This window comes from Eptatretus burgeri, chromosome 7, assembly GCF_056783735.1.
Source record: "Eptatretus burgeri isolate ZD-2024b chromosome 7, Ebu_testis_v1, whole genome shotgun sequence".
Classification (NCBI taxonomy): domain Eukaryota; kingdom Metazoa; phylum Chordata; class Myxini; order Myxiniformes; family Myxinidae; genus Eptatretus; species Eptatretus burgeri.
The window spans coordinates 60,152,019-60,175,368 of NC_140967.1; the positions used below are offsets into that span (position 1 = coordinate 60,152,019).

Sequence of the window (23,350 nt, forward strand, 5' to 3'; positions counted from 1 at the left end):
AAAATGCCGTTCCGTTGGAGTGCTTGCTGGAACGCTTTGAATCGAGCAAGCCGCTTGCTAATTGTAACACACCGGACATCTCGATATTCCATTGTGGAGGGATGATCGCAGTGCAGTCTATCAACAGCCGGTAATTTGAGGGTGTATCGTAATCGGTTTTTCTAGCTCGACTGATGTATTCCTTATTCGCTTAAGATCCTATTTTATAAGTCATTAAACCATTTACACAGATATTCGAATAAAGGTAAAACTCTCTCACGTTTGTAATTGTATTTTTTTCTCACTTCGATTAACTTGTACGGGAGAAGACGGAATGTGTATCTTGTCCAACGATGAACGCGTTGTAGGAAGTCGAGGCCATTGTTGGCGTTCTCCGGCCCCTGGCGGTTCCTTGCAATGCCGTACGCCAATCAACCCACGGTGAAGATCACCGAAATCTCAGATGAGAATGTAAAGTTTGTCATCGAAGACACAGACCTTGCGTAAGTCTTTGGGTTTTAATTTTTGCATCATTGGTTATCATGAGTTAACGTTTTGGTCTCGGATTATCATAACTAGTGCGTGCCCGTACGTGCGTGGCCGTACGTGCGTGGCCGTACGTGCGTGGCCGTACGTGCAAAAAAAGAAAAAAATTGTGACGTCATAGCACCGTGTCCTGTCATTGGTTTTGGTAAATAAATGGCCAGAACTTGGGAACCACTTGTCCGATTAATATCAAACCTTGAAAAGGCACATCCTCAGGTCCCCAGTAATATACCTGGCAAGTTTCAATTAGATCGGACCAGTGGTTGTCGAGAAACAGCGGTCACAGACAGACAGACACACAGAGATTGCTGGAATTATAGATAGACTAGTGCGGGCCTGTAGGTGCAATAAAAAAAATTTCAAACCGCGTGCCAGAAACAACAACCACACAGGCCGTTTCCATACCCTCCTTGAGAGTGATCCGATGTGGAGGCATGCCAGATGGACAGAGGGTGTTCAGGAACTTCATCCGTTTCTTCTGCACGACACCTTGCCTCGCATCCAGTGTTGTCTGCCGAGCGAGCAGCTCGTGCTTCATCCGTTTCTTCTGCACGACGCCTTGCCTCGCGTCCAGTGTTGTCTGCCGAGCGAGCAGCTCGTGCTTCATCCGTTTCTTCTGCACGACGCCTTGCCTCGCGTCCAGTGTTGTCTGCCGAGCGAGCAGCTCGTGCTTCATCCGTTTCTTCTGCACGACGCCTTGCCTCGCGTCCAGTGTTGTCTGCCGAGCGAGCAGCTCGTGCTTCATCCGTTTCTTCTGCACGACGCCTTGCCTCGCGTCCAGTGTTGCTTGCCAAGCGAGCAGCTCGTTCTTCGTTCGTTTCAGCTGCACGACACCTTGTCATGTGCGTAGCGTCGCGTGTCAAGTGAGCAGCTCGTGTTTCGTCCGATTCCATTGCGCGTGCACGACGCACAGCTTCGTTCCTTCGCTCTCGTAAACGACGACTGGATTGGGGCATTGTTTCAATTAGATCGGACCAACCGTATCATAAATGGCCATAACTTGGGAAACACTTGGGAAACAGCTGAAACGGATGAAGAACGATATCAAACCTTGAAAAGGCACATACTCAGGTCCCCAGTGTCAATTGTGACGTCATATCAAACGAAGAAGAAGAATTGTGATGTCAATCATGCAAAAAAAAGAAGAATTGTGATGTCATAGCACCGTGTCCTGTCATTGGTTGGCAAATAAATGGCCGTAACTTGGGAACCACTTGTCCGATTAATATCAAACCTTGAAAAGGCACATCCACAGGGCCCCAGCAATATACCTGGCAAGTTTCAATTAGACCGGACCAGTGGTTGTCGAGAAACAGCGGTCACAGACACACAGAGGTTGCTGGAATTATAGATAGATGATGATGATGATGTACGCGCCGTTCCGTTCTGATTTCTTTAAAGATCTTGAGCAGACGTCACCGTTTGACGATTAGCCAGTTTGGAACTGTGTGATTCGACCTTTTAAACCGAGACCCATTTATTTGAATCCGAGTCTGGTGGGATAGTCCCTCTCGAATGGACGTTCACAGCACATCGTCTCTGCTCGTACTCGTCCACGGAAGAGTAGTGAGTCGGGGCAGTCATAATCGATCAATTCCTTGTACTGTATCGATATTTTTCATTGAGAAGAGGAATCTCGAAGCGCTTTACAAAAGAAAGAAGGAAAGTAAACATGAAGAAAAAGTAACTGTAAAAAAAATTTGATTTTAAGAGACGTTTAATGACCGTAATTGACGAGATTGTGCTCGTTCGTTCGATTGTGACGTAATTGACGAGATCTGAACAATGCTCATTTGTTTAAAGTTTGCATCCCACTTTGAGCAACTTACCAGGCGATTTCCCCCTTGCTGGGCCGCAATTCTTGAAAAGGTGTGATTCGGTCACAGTGTCGGCGGGAAGGGATTTTGCTCGGCTTTCAAAGTGATTAACAACAAGCAGAGCACCCTTCTTCTGACACATAACTTTATTTGGGTGGTGTATAGGCAACTAACAGCTGCCTCCATCGTGGGAACAGGAATGTTGTGCTGTTAAGTGTGGGGACTTGTAATACCCTCTCTCACCTGGAGCGGCGCTACACGATACACATTTACATCGAGAATTTGGGTCGTCCCTACCAAGACCACCGGCAAAGATACGAACACCCCTTTACATGAATTGTGGTCATGCTGATCCGATGGAGCAGGTCTGCATGTAATCAGCCCAGGACTGTAGGAGGAGTCGTGGGACAAACAAACAAACACTGGTCTGTGAATTGAATTATAGTAAGGAGATATATTAAAATATTTAACTTGATTTCTTGGGAGTTGAAGTCAAAAATAGAAAAGGGTCAAAATTATCTTTCCTTTCCTACCCCCCCACACCCCCCCCCCGACACTTTTTGCATACAGTCAGGCTCGTGGATAAGTTTATACATAGAATGAATCAGGACGTAAGAGGACAAAAACACCGGGGAGGGGGGAGAACCTAAACAGCATGGTTGAAAGACAAAATCGAGGGAGACTTGGATAAATAATAGATTTGTGGAGTAAAGAGGGGTAGGGGAGGCGCAAGAGCGGTAGGAAGGTGGACGAGATGGATACAGAATCAAACTCTCAGAAAACTGGAAATTTAGAAAGAGGAGTGCTTGGGGAGGGTTAATGGGGGTAGAAAAGATCATGGTTTTTGGATTGGGCATGATCTGGGATGGTGGTGAACCGCTATCTTGAAGACCTGGAGGGAGGCATGAGATTGAAGAGAATGTGGAAGTTGGTTCCACATGTGGGGGGAAAAAAAGAGGAACGAATGAGTGGAGGTGAGCAATAATCCTGGATTTAGGTAGTTTCACCAGAAAGTGGTTGATGGTGGACCACGTGCTCCCTGTAGATACCTGTGCCTTGCTATTGGTTATCTGGAGAGCGTAATTTTGTTCCAATCGGACAAACCATAGTCAAGTTGTGATGAAAAATGTTTAAATGCCTATAATTAGGTCATGACATTAAAATTATGTCAACGTCAAAAAAAATTATGCCAGCCCCACATACTTTTTATTCCCATTATTGATGTAAAATTTAATTTTGAAAGTAAGAAGAAGAAAAAAAACAGATCAGTATGATCGGTATTTATCTGATCAGTATGAAAATGTTTGAGCGTCATCTCCGGCTAAATTGAATGGTGGGGAAAAAATTGATGACATCATCAGTCATGTGGTTCAGCAGCCATATTTTTTTTTATTATTTTGAATCTGGGTTCAGGGATTTTAATCGAACTTGGTACAAGTGTGTATCATGATGTTATAATGTGGGCAGAGGCATATCTGGCGATGTGATGTCGAAGAGTACCCTTCTAGTTCCTTCCATTACTCTTGCCCTCTCACCCACACACTTCCTCTCAATGAGTGTATAGAGTCTTTCTGCACATGTTGTTTTTTCTCAGATCTCGTGAGTCTTGGTTCTCGAACAATGTCCACGTGCTTGTGCTTTCATGATTAAACTTTGCAAGCTGTGCACACTTTGTAGGTAATAATAGTTCTCCTTTCCCTCTGTTACAGAGTGGCAAATGCTTTACGGAGAGTGTTTCATGCCGAGGTTCCTACACTTGGTGAGTTTTGCAATTCAGTTGTCAAAACAATCTTTTTTTCTTTTCTTTTTTTTCGGTTCCTTAGCTATTATTGTCATTTATTACTCAAGTACTACGATTTGTGGCTTTTGATATGGAGTGGGTTTTTCTGGTCGGCATATGTTCATTGCACAATAGGAACTAATGAATGGTCATGGCATATTTCTGCAAAGGCATCCACTCCCCAGGCTTACCGACCTTCATACAGGACTCTATCCTTACTGGAAAAATTGTTTGCAAGTTAGTCACTTTCACTTGGTACTAAGTGGTTTATAAAATATTTTTTTAGTGTGGCATCTGGGAGAGAGAAGGTGGTCAGGGGCAGCAGTTTCTTGAAGTTGGGAAGAGTGCAAGACAAAAGGCTCAAGAAGTTGGTTCCACAAGAGGGAAAAGAAGAAATAGGGGTGAGCATGAAGCTGAGACGTGAGTCGAGTAACAAGACGTGGTTGTTTTGTAGGGATCTGTAGGGGCTGCATATGGCTATAAGAAAGAAAAAGGTTTGGTGGAGCAAAACCGGGAAAAAAAATGCAGCAAAAGACTGTAATGCTTCCAACCTGTCCACAGTGAGCAAGAAGCTGACCCTGAGAATTCACCACATGTTCAAAGATGCTTATCACTTGAGGGGCCTGGGATTATTCTGCTTCATGGGGAGCGAGAAGGGGAATTTCTGCATTGGCACGGATTGGGGAGCCATGTTCCCTGACACATCCGGTGAAAACTTTGCATACTGAGAACTTCAACGAAAGGAGTGTGGCTCAACAGAGAACCCCAAAGGAAATGACCTGCCTTTGAGGCCTTATCGTTCTTCTTGTATTTGTGACAGAAATAGTTAATTGTAGCTTTCTCTGACACAAAACGTAACACATTTTTAATGCTGTCTTTATTCGATATTAACAGATGCATAACCTCGTATGTTTATTTGGATCTTCCCAGTCAAAAACTAGAGGGGGAGCACTCGGGAGAGTGCAAAACCTCCGCCGCCAATAATGCTGGGTCACTCAAGTGAACCTTATATCTTATTCATTAAATATGTCAACAGTGCTGACAGAGTTATAGTTCTTTTCTCCAACATTTTTTTTTGGGGGGGGGGGGGTTGGAAATCACTTAAAACATGTAGAAATGCAAAAAAAAGAAATCGAAATTTTGTTGAAAAAAACGTTGCAAAAATTCTTTTTCTCCAACAATTTTTTTTTTGGGGGGGGGGGACAAAGTCCAAAATCTAATGGCATGATCCTTGGACCATACCTAACCCCCCCCTCCCCCCACCAAGTTTCGTCGAAATCCGTCGAGGAGTTTTTTCCGTAATACTGTTCACAAACAAACAAACAAACAGAAAGGGGTGAAAACAGTAACCTCCGATCTTCGATGGCAGAGGTTAATAAACATAAACAATTGTCTGGTATAAATAAATGGACCGAAACAATTATTTTTGTACATGTAGTTGTTTATGCATTTGCAGGCGAAGGTGTCATGGCATTATGTTTTTGGGTTGTCCGCCCATCCGTCCGTCCGTGCATGCGAGCAGATTTTCGTTACCGTGATAATTTGTGAACTGCTGAAGGGATTTTTTTTATCAAACTTGGTACAAGCATGTACTTTGTTACAAAGATGAACGAATTCGATTTTCCGTTAGACTCACGTCATGTGAACTTAAATTGAAAATCTTTTTGACCACTAACTTGTGAAACATTTAAATTTTTTCAAAAACCAAACTTGGCACATGTATGGAATGTAACACGAAGATTAAACAATTCGATGTTGGGTTTATAAGGTCAAAGGGGAAAAGGCATGTGATCTTTTAATTGAAAGTCATTTTGGTACAGTACCATAATAACTTGTGCACCACTGAAGCAATTTCAACCAAACTTGGCACAAGTATGGACTGTAGAGTCATTCCATGTGAAATCACCAAATTTAAGAAAATGTTCCCAGTTGACCCCCTCAGATTTACTTTAAACTTACATAACATAGTTCCGAGGTATCAAAATGAAGCTGCGTAAAATTTTAGGTCCATAGATGCGGTCAACTCTGAGATATTGAGGGTTGAAAATGTGGTTGTGGCCCTATTTTTATGGTCGTTGCGAGCATCACAAAATGAACGGCTACTTTTAAACTCCCACAACTTTTTAAATATTAATGCTGGAGCCTTGAAATTTTCAGAGATTATTCTTCTATAACTGCTCTGTAAGAAACAAATATAAAACTGAGTATACCTCTATTAAATTTTATGACCTGATCAGTTGAAATCCAGAAAAAAAATGTTGGTTTTGTGTGAAGACCCAACTTTGAGAACCCATAGATTTTTATTGACCCATCCCAGAAGCTTGAAATTTTTTCATGTAATAACTGTATGGTAGTAGTATTCAAATCCATGTTTACTTTTCTTAATCAGTCATATATAATCGTCATGATCCCTCAAAAATTGAAAATTTTCATTTTTCCCCGAAATTCAGGTGAGGATTGCAAATACATGACAAGGTATACCACTTCAAATTGTTCACCATTGGAAAGAGCATATTCAAGTTTAGAAAAGTGTCAAATATCAAAGTGGTATATTTAAAATATATATTTTCTATTTTTTTAAAAACTGTTGTTAACACAGTCGTGAATACATGAAGTGTGTGCATGGTGTGGGCACCATGGTAATCATGAATGATTAGTTCTATGATTCAAATTAATAATACAAAAATATATCACATACTGCAATAATAATGTAATAAAACATTTCACGTAAATGATTTGAATAGGTCCTTGATCTGCTTTTCCAAGTCAGGTGCTAGCTAGTACTGCCTCCCAGTTGACGTTAGGGGAGCATCAATAACTTTCATCACATGGACCAAAGGAACCCAAACAAATGTTCTCCCTTGAATGTAACTATATACACTGCTGACATCTGCAGATCAGCCACTATTCCTGAGTTCTATTTTTAGCCCCAGCCAGATGAGTTAAGTTCTTGCTATTTACAAATGAGAAACAAAGAATTACAAATTCAAATTTCAAAGTATTGTGTTAATGGTATCCTAATAGCAGATGATATGTATGTACATTGTATATACATGTACGACACATATGTACTACATGTAAAAGGACTATTCATTAAATAGCACACACAACGCGCACAGCACTGGCAGAACATCATCTATTCAAATATTTTAAAAATATTGATAGAAACATTATACCACTTTGATATTTGACATTTTTGTAAACTTGAATATGCTCTTTCCAATGATGAACAATTTGAAGTGGTATACCTTGTCATATATTTGCAATCCTCACCTGAATTTCAGGGAAAAATTAAAATTTTCAATTTTTGATGGATCATGACTGTGTTATATATGACTGATTAAGAAAAGTAAACATCTATTTGAATACTACTACCATACAGTTATTACCTGAAAAAATTTCAAGCATCTGGGATGGGTCAATAAAAATATATGGGGTCTCAAAGTTGGGTCTTCATGCAAAACCAACATTTTTTTTCTGGATTTCAACTGATCAGGTCATAAAAATTAATAGAGGTATCACATACTGTTTTATGTTTGTTTCTTACAGAGCAGTTATAGAAGAATAATCTCTGAAAATTTCAAGGCTCCAGCATTAATATTGTTACGTCTGAGGGAGGGTATGCATTCAAAGGGTAATTAGGATGTTTAATTAGGTATGCCATGCTGTTCGAGTTTTACCAGGATCTCGATGTAATAAGTAGCAATTTAGTGGTGATAAGTTGTCGAGTAAATGTCCATTTCTTCAAGGGGGAAATGGTAATTGTCGCATAATTAGTTAGGGAAACGGGTTAGGGTAGGTGTGTCTGCGTAAACCCCTTTTAGTATTCCCTGGAGGCTTGCCGTGACGTGACAGGACAGTGCTGCGGATGGCTCCGCCCCGTGATCACGATTGGCGGAAGGCGACGGCGGAGGGCCAATAAAACGGCTCGATTGGAAGTGACGAGGACTCGAGGATAAAAAGGTTCTGTTTGGGGAAAACGGGTGGGAGGAAGAAGATCGGGACAGAAAAACCGTTCTGGTGGAGGCTGTTGTGCTGGGAGCGTGCTGTTTGTTGGGCTGATTCGATCCTGGATTTGATCGTGTCTCGTGGCCTTGCTGTGCCTCGTGCCTCACCTTGGTTGGCTCTGGGGTTCTGCTGGCTCGGAGCACGGGGTCGAACGGACCTGCCTCCCTCTCCTGCTCGCAACTTGGCGCCAGAACTGGCTCCCTGGCGGCTGTGAGCGGACTTGGGCCGACACCACGGTGTCTCCTGCCCCTGACGAGCGCAACGCCAGCTCGTCCAACGCCAATCCAGGGACTGTTGCGTTTACACCACGGGCCAGCCTGACCACCAGGACCAGCTACGTTGTGTGTGTGTGTGTGTGTGTGTGTGTGTGTGTGTGTGTGTGTGTGTGTGTGTGTGTGTGTGTGTGTGTGTGTGTGTGTGTGTGTGTGTGTGTGTGTGTGTGTGTGTGTGTGTGTGTGTGTGTGAGAGTACCTGGCGCCTTAGAGGGTTTGAGATTTGTATATCCATTGGAATTGTTTGTGTTTTCCCCACGCCCGAACCCACACCACCATCCCGTCGAATCACCCCGGATCCCTCTTCTTGCCGAGTCTTGTTATTTCTGGTTAGAGAAATAAACGTTATCAACTCAGTGAAAAGCGACTCGTGCCACCTTCCTCGTCCCGTTTGCGGTAGAGCGATTAAAACCGCCATCTTTGGGTTATAATTAAATAAACCGCCTCCATCGTTTCGGCTCATTCTACGTTGGCGGGACTGTTCAAGTCCCGTGGACGTCACATTGGTGTCAGGGTGTTGGATGTTCGAACCCCTATAAATTATATTTGGTATCGGGAGAATATACCAGAACTGAAATCTCGCCACTGATTGGAATATAAAATTACAACAGAAAAGCGCGGGAAAATTTTTGTGGGAGTTTTCAAATTAAATTTGATTGGCGGCAAACAGGACTTCTGCACCATGGGGGATGTGCAGATGTTTGAGGAGGAAGGCCACGTGTCTGGCAGCGAGTCGGGGGAAGAAGGGAGAGACGGGGGTAGGGTTGGAACCTCCCCCATTCCGAGCGTGGACCGTGCTTCATCGCCCGTAACGGGGCCAGCAGTGCCGGAAACCGGTACGATGTCAATCCAGACAATGTTGGAACGTTTAATAGGGGACATGACAGCACAAATAGCAAATCAATTCGTGGCACAGAGGGCAGAAATGACAGATCAATTGGGGGTAATGGGGGTACAGTTGGGTGCACGGATTGATTTAATGAAGGATGAATTGGGGGAAAAGATGGAGAAAATGAAAACTGAGATGCAGGAGTGTGTGGATGTTAAATTGGGGGAAATACAAAGTAAATTCGAGGATAGATTGGAGGAAACAAAGGTAGAAATTACATTGGAGGGGGAAAATATACGAAAAAAATTGGTAGATAAAATTGATGCAACGAACATTCGGGTTGATAAAGTGGATGAAAGCCTGGAACGTCATCATGCCTGTGTGGATGCTCGTATGCAGCTGCAAGTTGAAGAGTGTGGAGAGCTGAGGAAGCAAGGGATGAATTTGGCGGAGGAGGTAAAAGGATTGGAGGCTCGTTTGGACGAACAAGATAAAATTATGAGCCAAGATGAAGTCTTGGATAAAGGCCTGGTAGAGCCGTCTTTTGTAAGTAGAGTGTCCGGGTTGGTTGAGGAGCAGCTACAAACTCGCGACGGAGCCTTGGAGGAGGTTGTGCGGGCCCAGAAGATCCTGCGGGTAGAGGTGAATCGGTCCATTCAACGTTTGGAACAGGAGGCAAAATTGACCCATGAGACCCTCACCACAAAACATCTTTGGCCACAGTGGGCTCCGAAATTGGATACGCAGCCACAAGGGTGTTTGATCCCTGGACTGGATTCGGACAAGGGAGAAACTGGGAAGCGGGCCACTGGAAAAGTGATCCCCCTGGTAAATTTTGATGGGTCAGGGAGCCTTGAAGCTTTTCTGACGCAATTTGAGTGCATTTCTCGACTAAATGGGTGGAATGAGCGGGAACGTACAGGGAATTTGGTGGCAACGTTGCGGGAACCAGCCGCAGATGTGTTAAACGAGATCGCGGAGGGGATGTTGACCAGCTCCCACATTTGCGAGGCGTTGAGCCGTCGGTTTGGGTTCGCAGCAAATTGTGATCTGGTGCGGGCCCAGCTCCAGCACCGCAAATTAAAGCCGGGCGAGACAGTGCAGGAGCCGGCACAGGACATTTACCAATCAGTCAGGATCGCGTATTGGGACCTTACAGTGGAGGCATGGGACAGACTGGCACTCGATAAATTTTTAGCTGCTCTTCCCGACCCTGAGGTCCGAGCGCTAGTGGAGTTACAGGATCCACCCACCATGCACCGAGCGGCCGAGTGCACGGCCAGGCTGGCCTCGTGGAGTCGGCCGGGTCGGGTTCCCGAGAGGCCATCGGTGACGATCCGACAGGCAGAGATTCAGAATCAGGGAGGGGGGCTGGGAGAAATTGGCATTACCCAAATGTTTCAGGAAATTTGCCAGAAACTTTCAAGTTTGATAAAGGGTAATCCGGTAGTTGGTGCGCCAAAGCGGCGGGGTCCAGTTCAGCCAATAGAGCAATTCGATTATGGCCGAGGGGGTCCGGAACCGGAAGAGACATTTCACCGATACTCACAGGGGCCTTTTATGGGGAGTTGTTTCCGGTGCGGGCGAAGAGGACACATGCAACGATATTGCCGGTACCCGGCGATGGAGGGACCCTCCAATAGACTTTTAGACTCGGAGAGGGTGAATCCTCCTGCTGAACCGCCAGGTCTATCCGAGATGCCCTTTCATAGGTCGGGTCCGGAGATCACTGTCGGGGGTTGGGGAGACTAGATCGGGCTGAGCCTCTAGGGCCATGCTCAGCTGCTGAGATTGTGGCGAAGTGCCCTCCTTTAGTGGTGAAAAAAGTGAATTGTGGAAAAATTGGCATGGGTTTGTAAGTTCTGCTGGGTTTTAGAGTGACAATCGGGACAGTGGGTAATTGGTAACAAAGCGGGCACAAGTGGCTGTCCAATGGCTGGTGCGTGGATCGGGTGAGAAGTGCTGTGTGAGTTGTTTTAAGTTAAGAAGTGAAATGTATGGTGCACACATTGATTTTTTATTGGACATGGTGTGGTAACAGGGAAGGTCATGGTCGGTGAAGTGTTAGAAATGCAGGTGTCACATGTAAGGCCGATGGGGTGGGGGAGTCATGTGGGTTTTGTGGGTGGGGATGATGTGCTTGTCCACAGGGATTGCTGAAGCTCACGGTGAGCGGGAATTGCGACCCCCTTCAAGGAGATTCACCCCTGGTGGCTAACGGTGACAGTGTCTGGAGGCAACTGGGAGAGGGTCTGGTTGAGCGACCAAGGCGGGTAGGACCTTGGCGAGCCAGGAAGGCCAGAGGAGCCAGTGAGACCCCTTCCAGTGTGTTGTACGGGGTTCGAGCTGATGGCTACCAGGGGGGTGGGAATCAAAGGGAGCAGGGCGGAGAAACGTCCGGGTTGGACTAAAGCTTACCTGTGGGCATGGTTGCACCTGAGATGCCCCCATCATCTTGTGGGAACCCACCCCACGGCCATGACGGGATTCAGCCTGCATCATTAAAATGAGGACCATGACCTAGAAATGTGATGATGACCATGGTGTGAGTGTTGTGAAGATGTGTGAGTCCCACTCGATCCCGCACAACTTGACTTTTGCAGCAAGGGCATAATGTCCACATAATTTTGGGGTCAAGCAAATTTGAAAATTGGCTCCCCAGGTAACGCTGGGTCTATTAGCATCCACTGGGGGACGCGGTCAAATGTAAATATCCCATGAATAGTGTCGTTAAGGCTTAGAGTAGGAATGTAAAGTATAAGTGTTGTGTTTTTGTGGAACCTTTTGTTTCCCCTCCCCAGATCACTGGAAGAGTGTTGGACAAGAGCGATGATCCAGAGGATGGAGTGCAACTTCGCTCAGTGCTCTCATGTGATAAAATAAAATAAAAATTAAAAAATGAATGATTGTTTCGGCGAGGATAAGGCCATAAGGGGGTAGTACATTAAGCAGGATAGGTAAGTTAGCTGCGGCTCGCTGCCCATTGCCCCTCCTACTTTATTTCGTTAGGTTAATTAGGTGTGAGTCAGTAAGTGTTAAGGCTGGTACGGTAGCACCTGTGATATACCTTGCAGGAGCTGCGCTAACAGAGGAGGGGGCAGTGTTACGTCTGAGGGGGGGTATGCATTCAAAGGGTAATTAGGATGTTTAATTAGGTATGCCATGCTGTTCGAGTTTTACCAGGATCTCGATGTAATAAGTAGCAATTCAGTGGTGATAAGTTGTCTAGTAAATGTCCATTTCTTCAAGGGGGAAATGGTAATTGTCGCGTAATTAGTTAGGGAAACGGGTTAGGGTAGGTGTGTCTGCGTAAACCCCTTTTAGTATTCCCTGGAGGCTTGTCGTGACGTCACTGGACAGTGCTGCGGATGGCTCCGCCCCGTGATCACGATTGGCGGAAGGCGACGGCGGAGGGCCAATAAAACGGCTCGATTGGAAGTGACGAGGACTCGAGGATAAAAAGGTTCTGTTTGGGGAAAACGGGTGGGAGGAAGAAGATCGGGACAGAAAAACCGTTCTGGTGGAGGCTGTTGTGCTGGGAGCGTGCTGTTTGTTGGGCTGATTCGATCCTGGATTTGATCGTGTCTCGTGGCCTTGCTGTGCCTCGTGTCTCACCTTGGTTGGCTCTGGGGTTCTGCTGGCTCGGAGCACGGGGTCGAACGGCGGGCAGACCTGCCTCCCTCTCCTGCTCGCAACTTGGCGCCAGAACTGGCTCCCTGCCGGCTGTGAGCGGACTTGGGCCGACACCAGGAGATCGACAGCACCACGGTGTCTCCTGCCCCTGACGAGCGCAACGCCAGCTCGTCCAACGCCAATCCAGGGACTGTTGCGTTTACACCACGGGCCAGCCTGACCACCAGGACCAGCTACGTTGTGTGTGTGTGTGTGTGTGTGTGTGTGTGTGTGTGTGTGTGTGTGTGTGTGTGTGTGTGTGTGTGCGTGCGTGCGTGCGTGCGTGCGTGCGTGCGTGCGTGCGTGCGTGCGTGCGTGCGCGTGTGCGTGTGCGTGTGCGTGTGCGTGTGCGTGTGTGTGTGTGTGTGAGTACCTGGCGCCTTAGAGGGTTTGAGATTGGTATATCCATTGGAATTGTTTGTGTTTTCCCCACGCCCGAACCCACACCACCATCCCGTCGAATCGCCCCGGATCCCTCTTCTTGCCGAGTCTTGTTATTTCTGGTTCGAGAAATAAACGTTATCAACTCAGTGAAAAGCGACTCGTGCCACCTTCCTCGTCCCGTTTGCGGTAGAGCGATTAAAACCGCCATCTTTGGGTTATAAATAAATAAACCGCCTCCATCGTTTCGGCTCATTCTACGTTGGCGGGACTGTTCAAGTCCCGTGGACGTCACAATATTAAAAAGTTGTGGGAGCTTAAAAGTAGCCGTTCATTTTGTGATGCTTGCAATGACCATAAAAATAGGGCCACAACCACATTTTCAACTCTCAATATCTCGGAGTTGACCACATCTATTTACCTAAAATTTTACACAACTTCATTTTGATACCTGGGAGCTATTTTATGAAAGTTTAAAGTAAATCTGAGGGGGGTCAACTGGGAGGCCTCCCGTGATATGAGGTGGAATGACTCTGTAATATAAAGATGAACCAATTCAATTTTGGGTTCAACAGGTTAAAGATAACGTACATTTATTTATTTATTTTTATGTTTTTTTTTTCCACGAGTGCGGATAACGGACAAAATTCATGGAATCGGGGAACTTGAAATGGAAAACTGAATCAAACACGAGTAAAAAAAAAATTGGAAAGTTGTAAAGTACAAAAATAGTTGAGGTTAGATCCATTTTTTTTTCGATTCTGATGTCCCACACTCGATACGTAGCTCTGGTGCTGCTGAAAGCAGTTTCTTGGCAAGGGTTGTAATGGGTGGTTTGCCATTGCCTTCCCAGCATTGTTTGTCGGTGCCCTATCCTTTAAAATGCTCAGTGTCAAACAATTGTACATTCCCCATTTAAAGTTTTTGGCATGATTCAGCCAGGTTTCGAACTGTTGACCAGGTTCAGCCAGGTTCAGCCAGGTTTTGAAATGTAAAATCTAGAGACTGATTGGACGCTCAAACCATTACGCCACGGAGTCTGGTGGTATATCCAATTGCAAATGAAATATTTACCATATTGTTTGATTTTGCGTGGGATACTCCACAGATTTAATTCCTCCAGTGTAATAACAAAAAGTAGTGAAGAAAAAAAAATACATCATCTGCCGTCTACACCATATACAGCCGGAGTGTGAACACAGCCAATGCTTCGCCCACGTCAAACGCAGCAGCTTCGGACGAGCGTCACTGTGAATCTATCTCGATTGCTGGCACTAGCTACTGAATATAATTCTGTCTAGCAATCTCTGCAGACCCAGTCAAAGTGAAATTTGACCTGAAAGTCGTTCCACTTTTTTGAAAATTCAGTGAAAATATTTCCTGATAATACAATTGCCAGCGAAAACAAAATGTTGGACATCACATGTGCGTGCGTGCGAAGCTCTTATAATGATGAAAAATCGTTGATATGCAGATGAGATTGCCAAAAAATTTCTCAAATTTAAGAAAAAAATCTGCCAAGCTCTCCGCTGCCGGTGCCAAGCCAGAGGGAGGCGATGGTGAGCAACCATCAGAAAAACGGCAAATTACTTTGACATCACCCTCCAAATTCACAGATCTTTGAGAAGAATTTATCCTTGATGTTACGAGACTGTGCACTATGGCTGATATTACGCTCAAACAGATGAAGATCTGCCCATTCATGGTAAAACACTGCAAGGAAGGAGCTGCATTGCCACAGACAACAACATTGCGCAACTTATGTGTGCTTTGACACGACGAGATTGGAAATGACGTATGCATGCTAACGAGGCCTTACACGCATGCGCTGTGTGTGTTTTCAGTGACTTGCTTCTGCTTGCCAGGGCACTTTTAACCTGCCGTTGCTGGCGTGACATATGTTCGTCAAATAGTCGTTTTAACAATATTTTCAGCATTTAAACAAAAAAGTGACAATTTTAAAATGGTTAACCATAATTAGTGTGTTCCTCAATGCAAACTGGGTGCTTGAAAATCTAGCATATACGAGAAATATCCTTGGATGAGAGGTGTCGAGTTCCTACCATTTCCTGTTAATACAATTGAGCAATGGATCACACACACACACACACACACACACACACACACACACACACACACACACACACACACACACACACACACACACACACACACACACACACACACACACACACACGTACAGTATCGGCTATTCCTAAAATATAATATAATTTAAAGGATTGCTGTAAATGATGTTGACTTCACAACATCCTATATTCAACTTCTTTTAAATTGTAAACCTGAAAACATAGTTCCCTTTCCTAAAGTAAGAACTTGAACCTGAAAGCAATTTATTGGTTTGCCAACCGCACGGATCATCGGCTGTGCACTGTTCTTCCTCGAGATTTCGATCCTTTCAACACACATACACATACATACAACTACACACTTCTCCTTTTAGCAATGTATGCAAAATTCTGGTATTTCTCTTATGGCCCTAGAGAATTATACCAGTCCTCTTCGTTCCAACTTCCCCCGTTATCACGGCTGTTGTTACCGACTCTGCAGCTCACATTCAAATGTATGTTACAGACTTGCAGAAACAATGCAAGTCCTTCAGCCAATGTTCCCAACAGTTGTCATGTGCCCCGTTTGGCTCACGTCATCAATTTGTCGGCTGAAGTTTTCCAGCATTGGCTGGAGTTTGAGAGAGTTGCCACAATTGTCCAAATGATTAAGTCTGCTTTCTTCAAGAAAGCAACATGCGAGGCCCACCGTCTCTTCAAGACTTTCTGCCAAGCGATCAGATGGAGCTTCCTCCAGTACCCGTGTCATCTCGTGGTTTGATGCTGTCAATTATCATGCCACCATCTCCATATCTACAAGGGTTTCTTCAAGCAGGAAGACAGCAAGGGCATAGCAGTTGAACCAATCATTGAGATGACACCAAACAAATCTGTGCTGGGCTTCACCAACTCTACATGAACTTCATCAAAGAAAACTGAACACGTTTAATGACAGCCGTGACCAGCCTCAAAGCAACTCGTGACCCATTAACATGTACTGTCTACAATGTAGTTGAAGATCTGAGGCTCTATCAACATGCTGGTACTGAGAAAACGTCATTTAGGTTAGAGATAGATCACCACCTTGGCAAGAAACCAGCAAAAGCAAAGATAATCAAGTTCTCCTTCAATGATGTCTTCAAAGAGTCATCAAAAAAGCTTTCCAAGCACATCGAGTAGCATCCTGTCTTCGATTCCAAAGCCGTCGGAATCTTTGACCCCAAAAGCTTTATTCGTTGTCACATAATATCGAAGACTGTCAAAAAAATACATGGCTTGAATGAACCTACTAATGAAATATTGGAGGAGTGACTCATCTACAACAAGTTAAATGCTGAGGAAATCACCATGCCAATAAATATCGCTACTTTCTGTAAGCCCATGACCATGCAATGCAGATATCCACATCTGGCAGCCATCACCAGAGATGCCATTTGGATGCCAGTGCCAAGCATCGACATGGAGCAGAGCCTCTTACAGTACAAGCAACTATTCAATAGCAGGCGGTAGAGCTCCACACCAACGAACATGGAAATGTTGTCAATGATTTCCTTCAATAGTGACATTGAGCAGAAATTTGATTCAAAAACAAACCATGGTTCCTCCTTGGATGATGAGCATTTTCATTTTTTTTATTTATTTTGTCTTTAACTGCAAGTCACATAAGGAAGGACAGGTGGCTGATTACTATAATGAGCCCGAGCAAAGGAAGTGGAATTTTAGAATAATTTCATTTATCTGCAAGACTTCAGTTATGACCAAAATTATTATTTTTTTCAATGAAAGTGCACAAATAAATGCTTCTATTTTCATTGATGACGTGAAATGGAATTTATTTTTCTGAAATGGAATTGAGGTTTTATGAAAATGGAAAAGGAAGCTTTTCGAAATGGGAAATCATTGGGTCCACTGATGTTCTCTCTTATTCCTCTTTCTCTCTGTCCCTCTCTCTCTGTCCCTCTCTCTCTCTTCCCTCTCTCTCTCTTCCCTCTCTCTGTCCCTCTCTCTCTGTCCCTCTCTCTCTGTCCCTCTCTCTCTCTGTCCCTCTCTCTCTGTCCCTCTCTCTGTCCCTCTCTCTGTCCCTCTCTCTGTCCCACTCTCTCTCTGTCCCACTCTCTCTCTGGCCCACTCTCTCTCTGGCCCACTCTCTCTCTGGCCCACTCTCTCTCTGGCCCACTCTCTCTCTGGCCCACTCTCTCTCTGGCCCACTCTCTCTCTGGCCCACTCTCTCTCTGTCCCTCTCTCTCTCTGTCCCTCTCTCTCTGTCCCTCTCTCTCTGGCCCTCTCTCTCTGTCCCTCTCTCTCTGTCCCTCTCTCTCTGTCCCTCTCTCTCTGTCCCTCTCTCTGTCCCTCTCTCTCTGTCCCACTCTCTCTCTGTCCCACTCTCTCTGGCCCACTCTCTCTCTGTCCCTCTCTCTCTGTCCCTCTCTCTCTGTCCCTCTCTCTCTGTCCCACTCTCTCTGTCCCACTCTCTCTGTGCCACTCTCTCTCTGTCCCACTCTCTCTCTGTCCGTGTCTCTCTGTCCCTCTCTCTCTGTCCCTCTCTCTCTGTCCCACTCTCTCTCTGTCCCACACTCTCTCTCTCTGTCCCTCTCTCTGTCCCTCTCTCTGTCCCACTCTCTCTCTCTGTCCCACTCTCTCTCTCTCTCTGTCCCACTCTCTCTCTCTCTCTGTCCCACTCTCTCTCTCTCTGTCCCACTCTCTCTCTCTGTATGTCCCACTCTCTCTCTCTCTCTGTCCCACTCTCTCTCTCTCTCTGTCCCACTCTCTCTCTCTCTGGCCCACTCTCTCTCTCTCTGGCCCACTCTCTCTCTCTCTGGCCCTCTCTCTGTCCCTCTCTCTCTCTGTCCCTCTCTCTGTCCCTCTCTCTGTCCCTCTCTCTGTCCCTCTCTCTGTCCCTCTCTCTGTCCCTCTCTCTCTGTCCCTCTCTCTCTGTCCCTCTCTCTCTGTCACTCTCTCTCTGTCACTCTCTCTCTCTGTCACTCTCTCTCTCTGTCACTCTCTCTCTGTCCCACTCTCTCTGTCCCTCTCTCGGTCCCTCTCGGTCACTCTCTCGGTCTGTCCCTCTCTGTCCCTGTCTCTATCCCTGTCTCTGTCCCTCTCTCTGTCCCTGTCCCTCTCTCTGTCCCTGTCCCTCTCTCTGTCCCTGTCCCTCTCTCTGTCTCTGTCTCTCTCTCTGTCTCTCACGCTCTCACACTCTCGCACTCTCGCACTCTCGCACTCTCGCACTCTCGCACTCTCTCACTCTCTCACTCACTCTCTCACTCTCTCACTCTCTCACTCACTCTCTCACTCTCTCACTCTCTCACTCTCTCACTCACTCTCTCACTCTCACACTCTCACACTCTCACACTCTCACACTCTCACACTCTCACACTCTCACACTCTCACACTCTCACACTCTCACACTCTCACACTCTCACACTCTCACACTCTCACACTCACACTCTCTCAGTCTGTCTCTCTCGCTCTCTGTCTGTCTGTCTGTCTGTCTGTCTCTCGCTCTCTCTCTGTCTGTCTGTCTGTCTCTCGCTCTCTCTCTGTCTGTCTGTCTGTCTCTCGCTCTCTCTCTGTCTGTCTGTCTGTCTCTCGCTCTCTCTCTGTCTGTCTGTCTGTCTCTCGCTCTCTCTCTGTCTGTCTGTCTGTCTGTCTGTCTCTCGCTCTCTCTCTCTCTGTCTGTCTGTCTGTCTCTCTCTCTGTCTCGCTCTGTCTCTGTCTCGCTCTGTCTCTGTCTCGCTCTCTCTGTCTCGCTCTGTCTCTGTCTCGCTCTGTCTCTGTCTCGCTCTGTCTCTGTCTCGCTCTGTCTCTGTCTCGGTCTCTCGGTCTCTCGGTCTCTCTGTCTCTCTGTCTCTCTGTCTCTCTGTCTCTCTGTCTCTCTGTCTCTCTGTCTCTCTGTCTCTCGGTCTCTCGGTCTCTCTGTCTCTCTGTCTCTCTGTCTCTCTGTCTCTCTGTCTCTCTGTCTCTCTGTCTCTCTGTCTCTCTGTCTCTCTGTCTCTCTGTCTCTCTGTCTCTCTGTCTCTCTGTCTCTCTGTCTCTCTGTCTCTCTGTCTCTCGGTCTCTCGGTCTCTCGGTCTCTCGGTCTCTCGGTCTCTCGGTCTCTCGGTCTCTCTGTCTCTCTGTCTCTCTGTCTCTCTGTCTCTCTGTCTCTCTGTCTCTCTGTCTCTCTGTCTCTCTGTCTCTCTGTCTCTCTGTCTCTCTGTCTCTCTGTCTCTCTGTCTCTCTGTCTCTCTGTCTCTCTGTCTCTCTGTCTCTCTGTCTCTCTGTCTCTCTGTCTCTCTGTCTCTCTGTCTCTCTGTCTCTCGGTCTCTCGGTCTCTCTGTCTCTCTGTCTCTCTGTCTCTCTGTCTCTCTGTCTCTCTGTCTCTCTGTCTCTCTGTCTCTCTGTCTCTCTGTCTCTCTGTCTCTCTGTCTCTCTGTCTCTCTGTCTCTCTGTCTCTCTGTCTCTCTGTCTCTCTGTCTCTCTGTCTCTCTGTCTCTCTGTCTCTCTGTCTCTCTGTCTCTCTGTCTCTCTGTCTCTCTGTCTCTCTGTCTCTCGGTCTCTCGGTCTCTCGGTCTCTCGGTCTCTCGGTCTCTCGGTCTCTCGGTCTCTCGGTCTCTCGGTCTCTCGGTCTCTCTGTCTCTCTGTCTCTCTGTCTCTCTGTCTCTCTGTCTCTCGGTCTCTCGGTCTCTCTGTCTCTCTGTCTCTCTGTCTCTCTGTCTCTCGGTCTCTCTGTCTCTCTGTCTCTCTGTCTCTCTGTCTCTCTGTCTCTCTGTCTCTCTGTCTCTCTGTCTCTCTGTCTCTCTGTCTCTCTGTCTCTCTGTCTCTCTGTCTCTCTGTCTCTCTGTCTCTCTGTCTCTCTGTCTCTCTGTCTCTCTGTCTCTCTGTCTCTCTGTCTCTCTGTCTCTCTGTCTCTCTGTCTCTCTCTCTCCTGGCCTTTACTTTTTAACATAACCTTTACTTGAGATCAAACGTAGCAGTGGGTCAACATCTAAGGCAGGCGAAGGCACATAAATCTACAGATTCGCGTTTAATTCACTTTTCAAGTTTTAAATTTGGATTGTGGCATTTTGATGATTCAGCAACCTGTCGTTTTTGAGGTTGGTGTGTAATTTATAAACCATGTTTTACATACCCTCCCTCAGCCATTGACTGGGTTCAGATCGATGCGAACTCCTCAGTCCTTCATGATGAATTTATTGCTCATCGTATCGGTAGGTTTAACCAACTCTGACTCCATCACAGGGAATCGTTGTGGGGAAGGGGGAAAATATGATCACATGTACTCTCCCACAATGATAATGCAGTTGGCCATGTTGCCGGTTTTGTGTGTTCATTAGGACTGATCCCTCTCACGAGTGATGAAATTGTGGAGAAGATGCAGTTTTCTCGGGTAAGATTACTCACCAAATTGTTGATGTTGACATCATTTACATGTGCTTGATAATGGACCGTGGCGTGCGATTGATGTTCGAATGTCATGAAATCGACCAGTCATCCCAGGCTTTCCACCATTTGGCAGATTGACCTTTTTTGGCTGCTGGTTTCATGCATATTGGCAGATGAAGTGAATGTTTATAATTTTTTCGCAATGTACTGTATTTATATTTTTGTGTTGAATTGATTAAGCTCACTGGTTAACCTTTCCTCTCTTCAACTGGCACCACGTCCGACTCCGCTCGTGAGAAGTCTGAACGCCTCAATTTTGTGTTTACTTCCAAATATTGTGTCCACAACCCCTCGCTCTCGGTACCCATCCTTCTCTGTCTTACCCAACTTCTCCTGGACTCTGTCTTTTACGCCTGAGAATATGGAGAAGATTCTTCCAACTCTCAACTCTCACTCTGTTACTGGACCGGACGGCATCAGCTCGAGTGTCCTAAAAACGTGCTCTACTGGTCGCGCACATACTCTCTGCCCTTTTCACCCTGTCGTTTGTGCTCGGTCATCTTTGTCTGCTTGGAAACCTGCCAACATCACTGCATTATAACACATGATAAAATGGTGCAAAAACTGATCCCCTTAACTACAGACCTTTCGGCTTATTTCCAATCAGTGAGGCCATGGTCAGTTGATATGAAATCCTTCCTTTTCTCGAAAAACCTCATCTCAGATCACCAATTTGGTTTCAAACCAGGTCACCTTTGACATTTGACATTTTGACAAACCAGGTCCACCTTTGACATTTAGCTTCATCTCTTTCAACAATAGATGGAAGTCCTCAATATCGGACATAAGATCAGGGCCGTCTCTCTGGAGATGTATCGTGCTTCTGATACAGTCTGGCATCCTGCCTTACTCTCCAATCTCTCTGCCTTTGGCATCCAAGTTCAACTCCACAAATGGCTGACTGACTTACTCTTCTCCAGTTGCCAGCGTGTAGCTCTCAACAGAATCCTTTAATCTCCTCTCCCTGTCAATGCTCGAGCATCCCAGGGCAGTGTTCTGAGCCCAGTCCTACTCCTGATCTTCATCGGTGATCTCTCTGACTCTCTGGAAAATCCTCTTTATCTTTTTTGCTGATGACTTCACACTCTGCCATGACTTTCCTCATTCTTCAGACAGGCAGGCTGCGGCCTCTTCCCTCTCTTTAGACCTTGAGCTGGTCAAACACTTGCAATGGGTCTTTCAATCCTGATGCATCTCAAACTCTCACAATCTCTTTCCAAAAGGACCATCTGGCAAACCCTCCCAACCACTTTCTTAACAATCCTCTTGGGCAAACCACATTTCAAAGTTTGCCTCTAACGCCAGCTGCTGACTGGGCATCCTCCATCGTACATAATCCTTTCCTTGGCACACCTGAACTCGTATCCACCTAAAAGGCTTTCATCTGCAGCTTGATGGAGGACTGCTCTCCCTTCTGGGCTGCATCCCCTGCCTCACATCTTGTTCAGATTGATGCTGTGGAAACCAAGGCCTTTAAGATTATTGAAATCTCCCGTGATGAAGCTGAGCCGATGGGCCTATAACTTCACCATTACAGACAGGTCGGTGGTCTCTGTCTTTTACCACCTCCTTTCTGGTCTTGCACCTTCTGCTCTATCTATGCTTCTCCCATCCCCCACCCCACCAAATTTCTGCAGGGCACACATGGTCCACCATCAACCCCTTCTGGTGAAACCACCTAAATCCAGGATCACTGCCTATTCACCACCACCCATTTGTTCCTCTTTTTTTTTTCCACACCTGTGGAACCAACTTCCACATCCTCTTCAATTTCATTCTTCCCTCTGAGTCTTAAAGACAGCTGTTCCCCACCATCTCAGACTGTCGCCAATGCAAAACCATGATCTTTTCTACCCTCTTTAACCCATCCCTCCACCCCACCCCACCCCACCCAATCCCTCCTTCCAAATTTCCCTCCTTCGAGTTTCCCTTTGAATCCGTCTTGTCCACCCCATACATTCTCTCCTGCCTCCCATTTCTCCCTGCACCCATTGTTTGTCCACCTCACTCTATCTTGGCCTTAGGCTCTGCTGTTGGTGTTCTCTCTCTCTCTTCACCCCCTCTCTCTCTCTCTCTCTCTCTCTCTCTCTCTCTCTCTCTCTCTCTCTCTCTCTCTCTCTCTCTCTCTCTCTCTCTCTCTCTCTGCTGTTCTTTTTGTCCTGGTCTTTTTCTTGTTCTCTTACTTGCTCTTCCATGAGCCTTGACTATGTTTATGTACAATAAAACACCTCCGAAGGATAAGATGCTTCTTAACACCTTACCTTACCTTGAACTGCGAAGAAAATCTATCCTCTTTGAAGAGGAAAGTACGAGATGGGGTAAGAACATTATGTCTTCGTACTGTACTCTCCCGTAAATAGAAAACACAAGACTTACCCCGGGATCATGCTGTTACGGGGGAGCACGGTAAGAGCGATCGGGATTCAGTGATCGGAAGAACAGCATTAGCTTTACAACACAGTCGCCTGCAGCATTGCCACATAAGAGAAGGGTAAGACTCTCCTTAACCACCTTACCTTACCTTTAACTGTGAAGCAGATCTTTCCTGCTGGAAGAGGAAAGTACGAGATGGCATC

General features: G+C 46.0%; 1 protein-coding gene across 1 annotated transcript in view; it reads left to right on the forward strand.

Annotated features, from left to right (window-relative positions):
* The first annotated feature begins 283 nt into the window (after positions 1 to 283).
* The window catches only part of POLR2C (RNA polymerase II subunit C), a 40,660-nt gene continuing 17,593 nt past the window's right edge, over positions 284 to 23,350 (forward strand). Inside the window, exons 1-4 of the mRNA XM_085888693.1 lie at positions 284 to 482; positions 4,052 to 4,101; positions 20,471 to 20,539; positions 20,666 to 20,718. Coding sequence (XP_085744819.1) covers positions 397 to 482; positions 4,052 to 4,101; positions 20,471 to 20,539; positions 20,666 to 20,718 — 258 coding nt within the window. The 5' untranslated portion in view covers positions 284 to 396. The remainder of the gene's footprint in view (positions 483 to 4,051; positions 4,102 to 20,470; positions 20,540 to 20,665; positions 20,719 to 23,350) is intronic.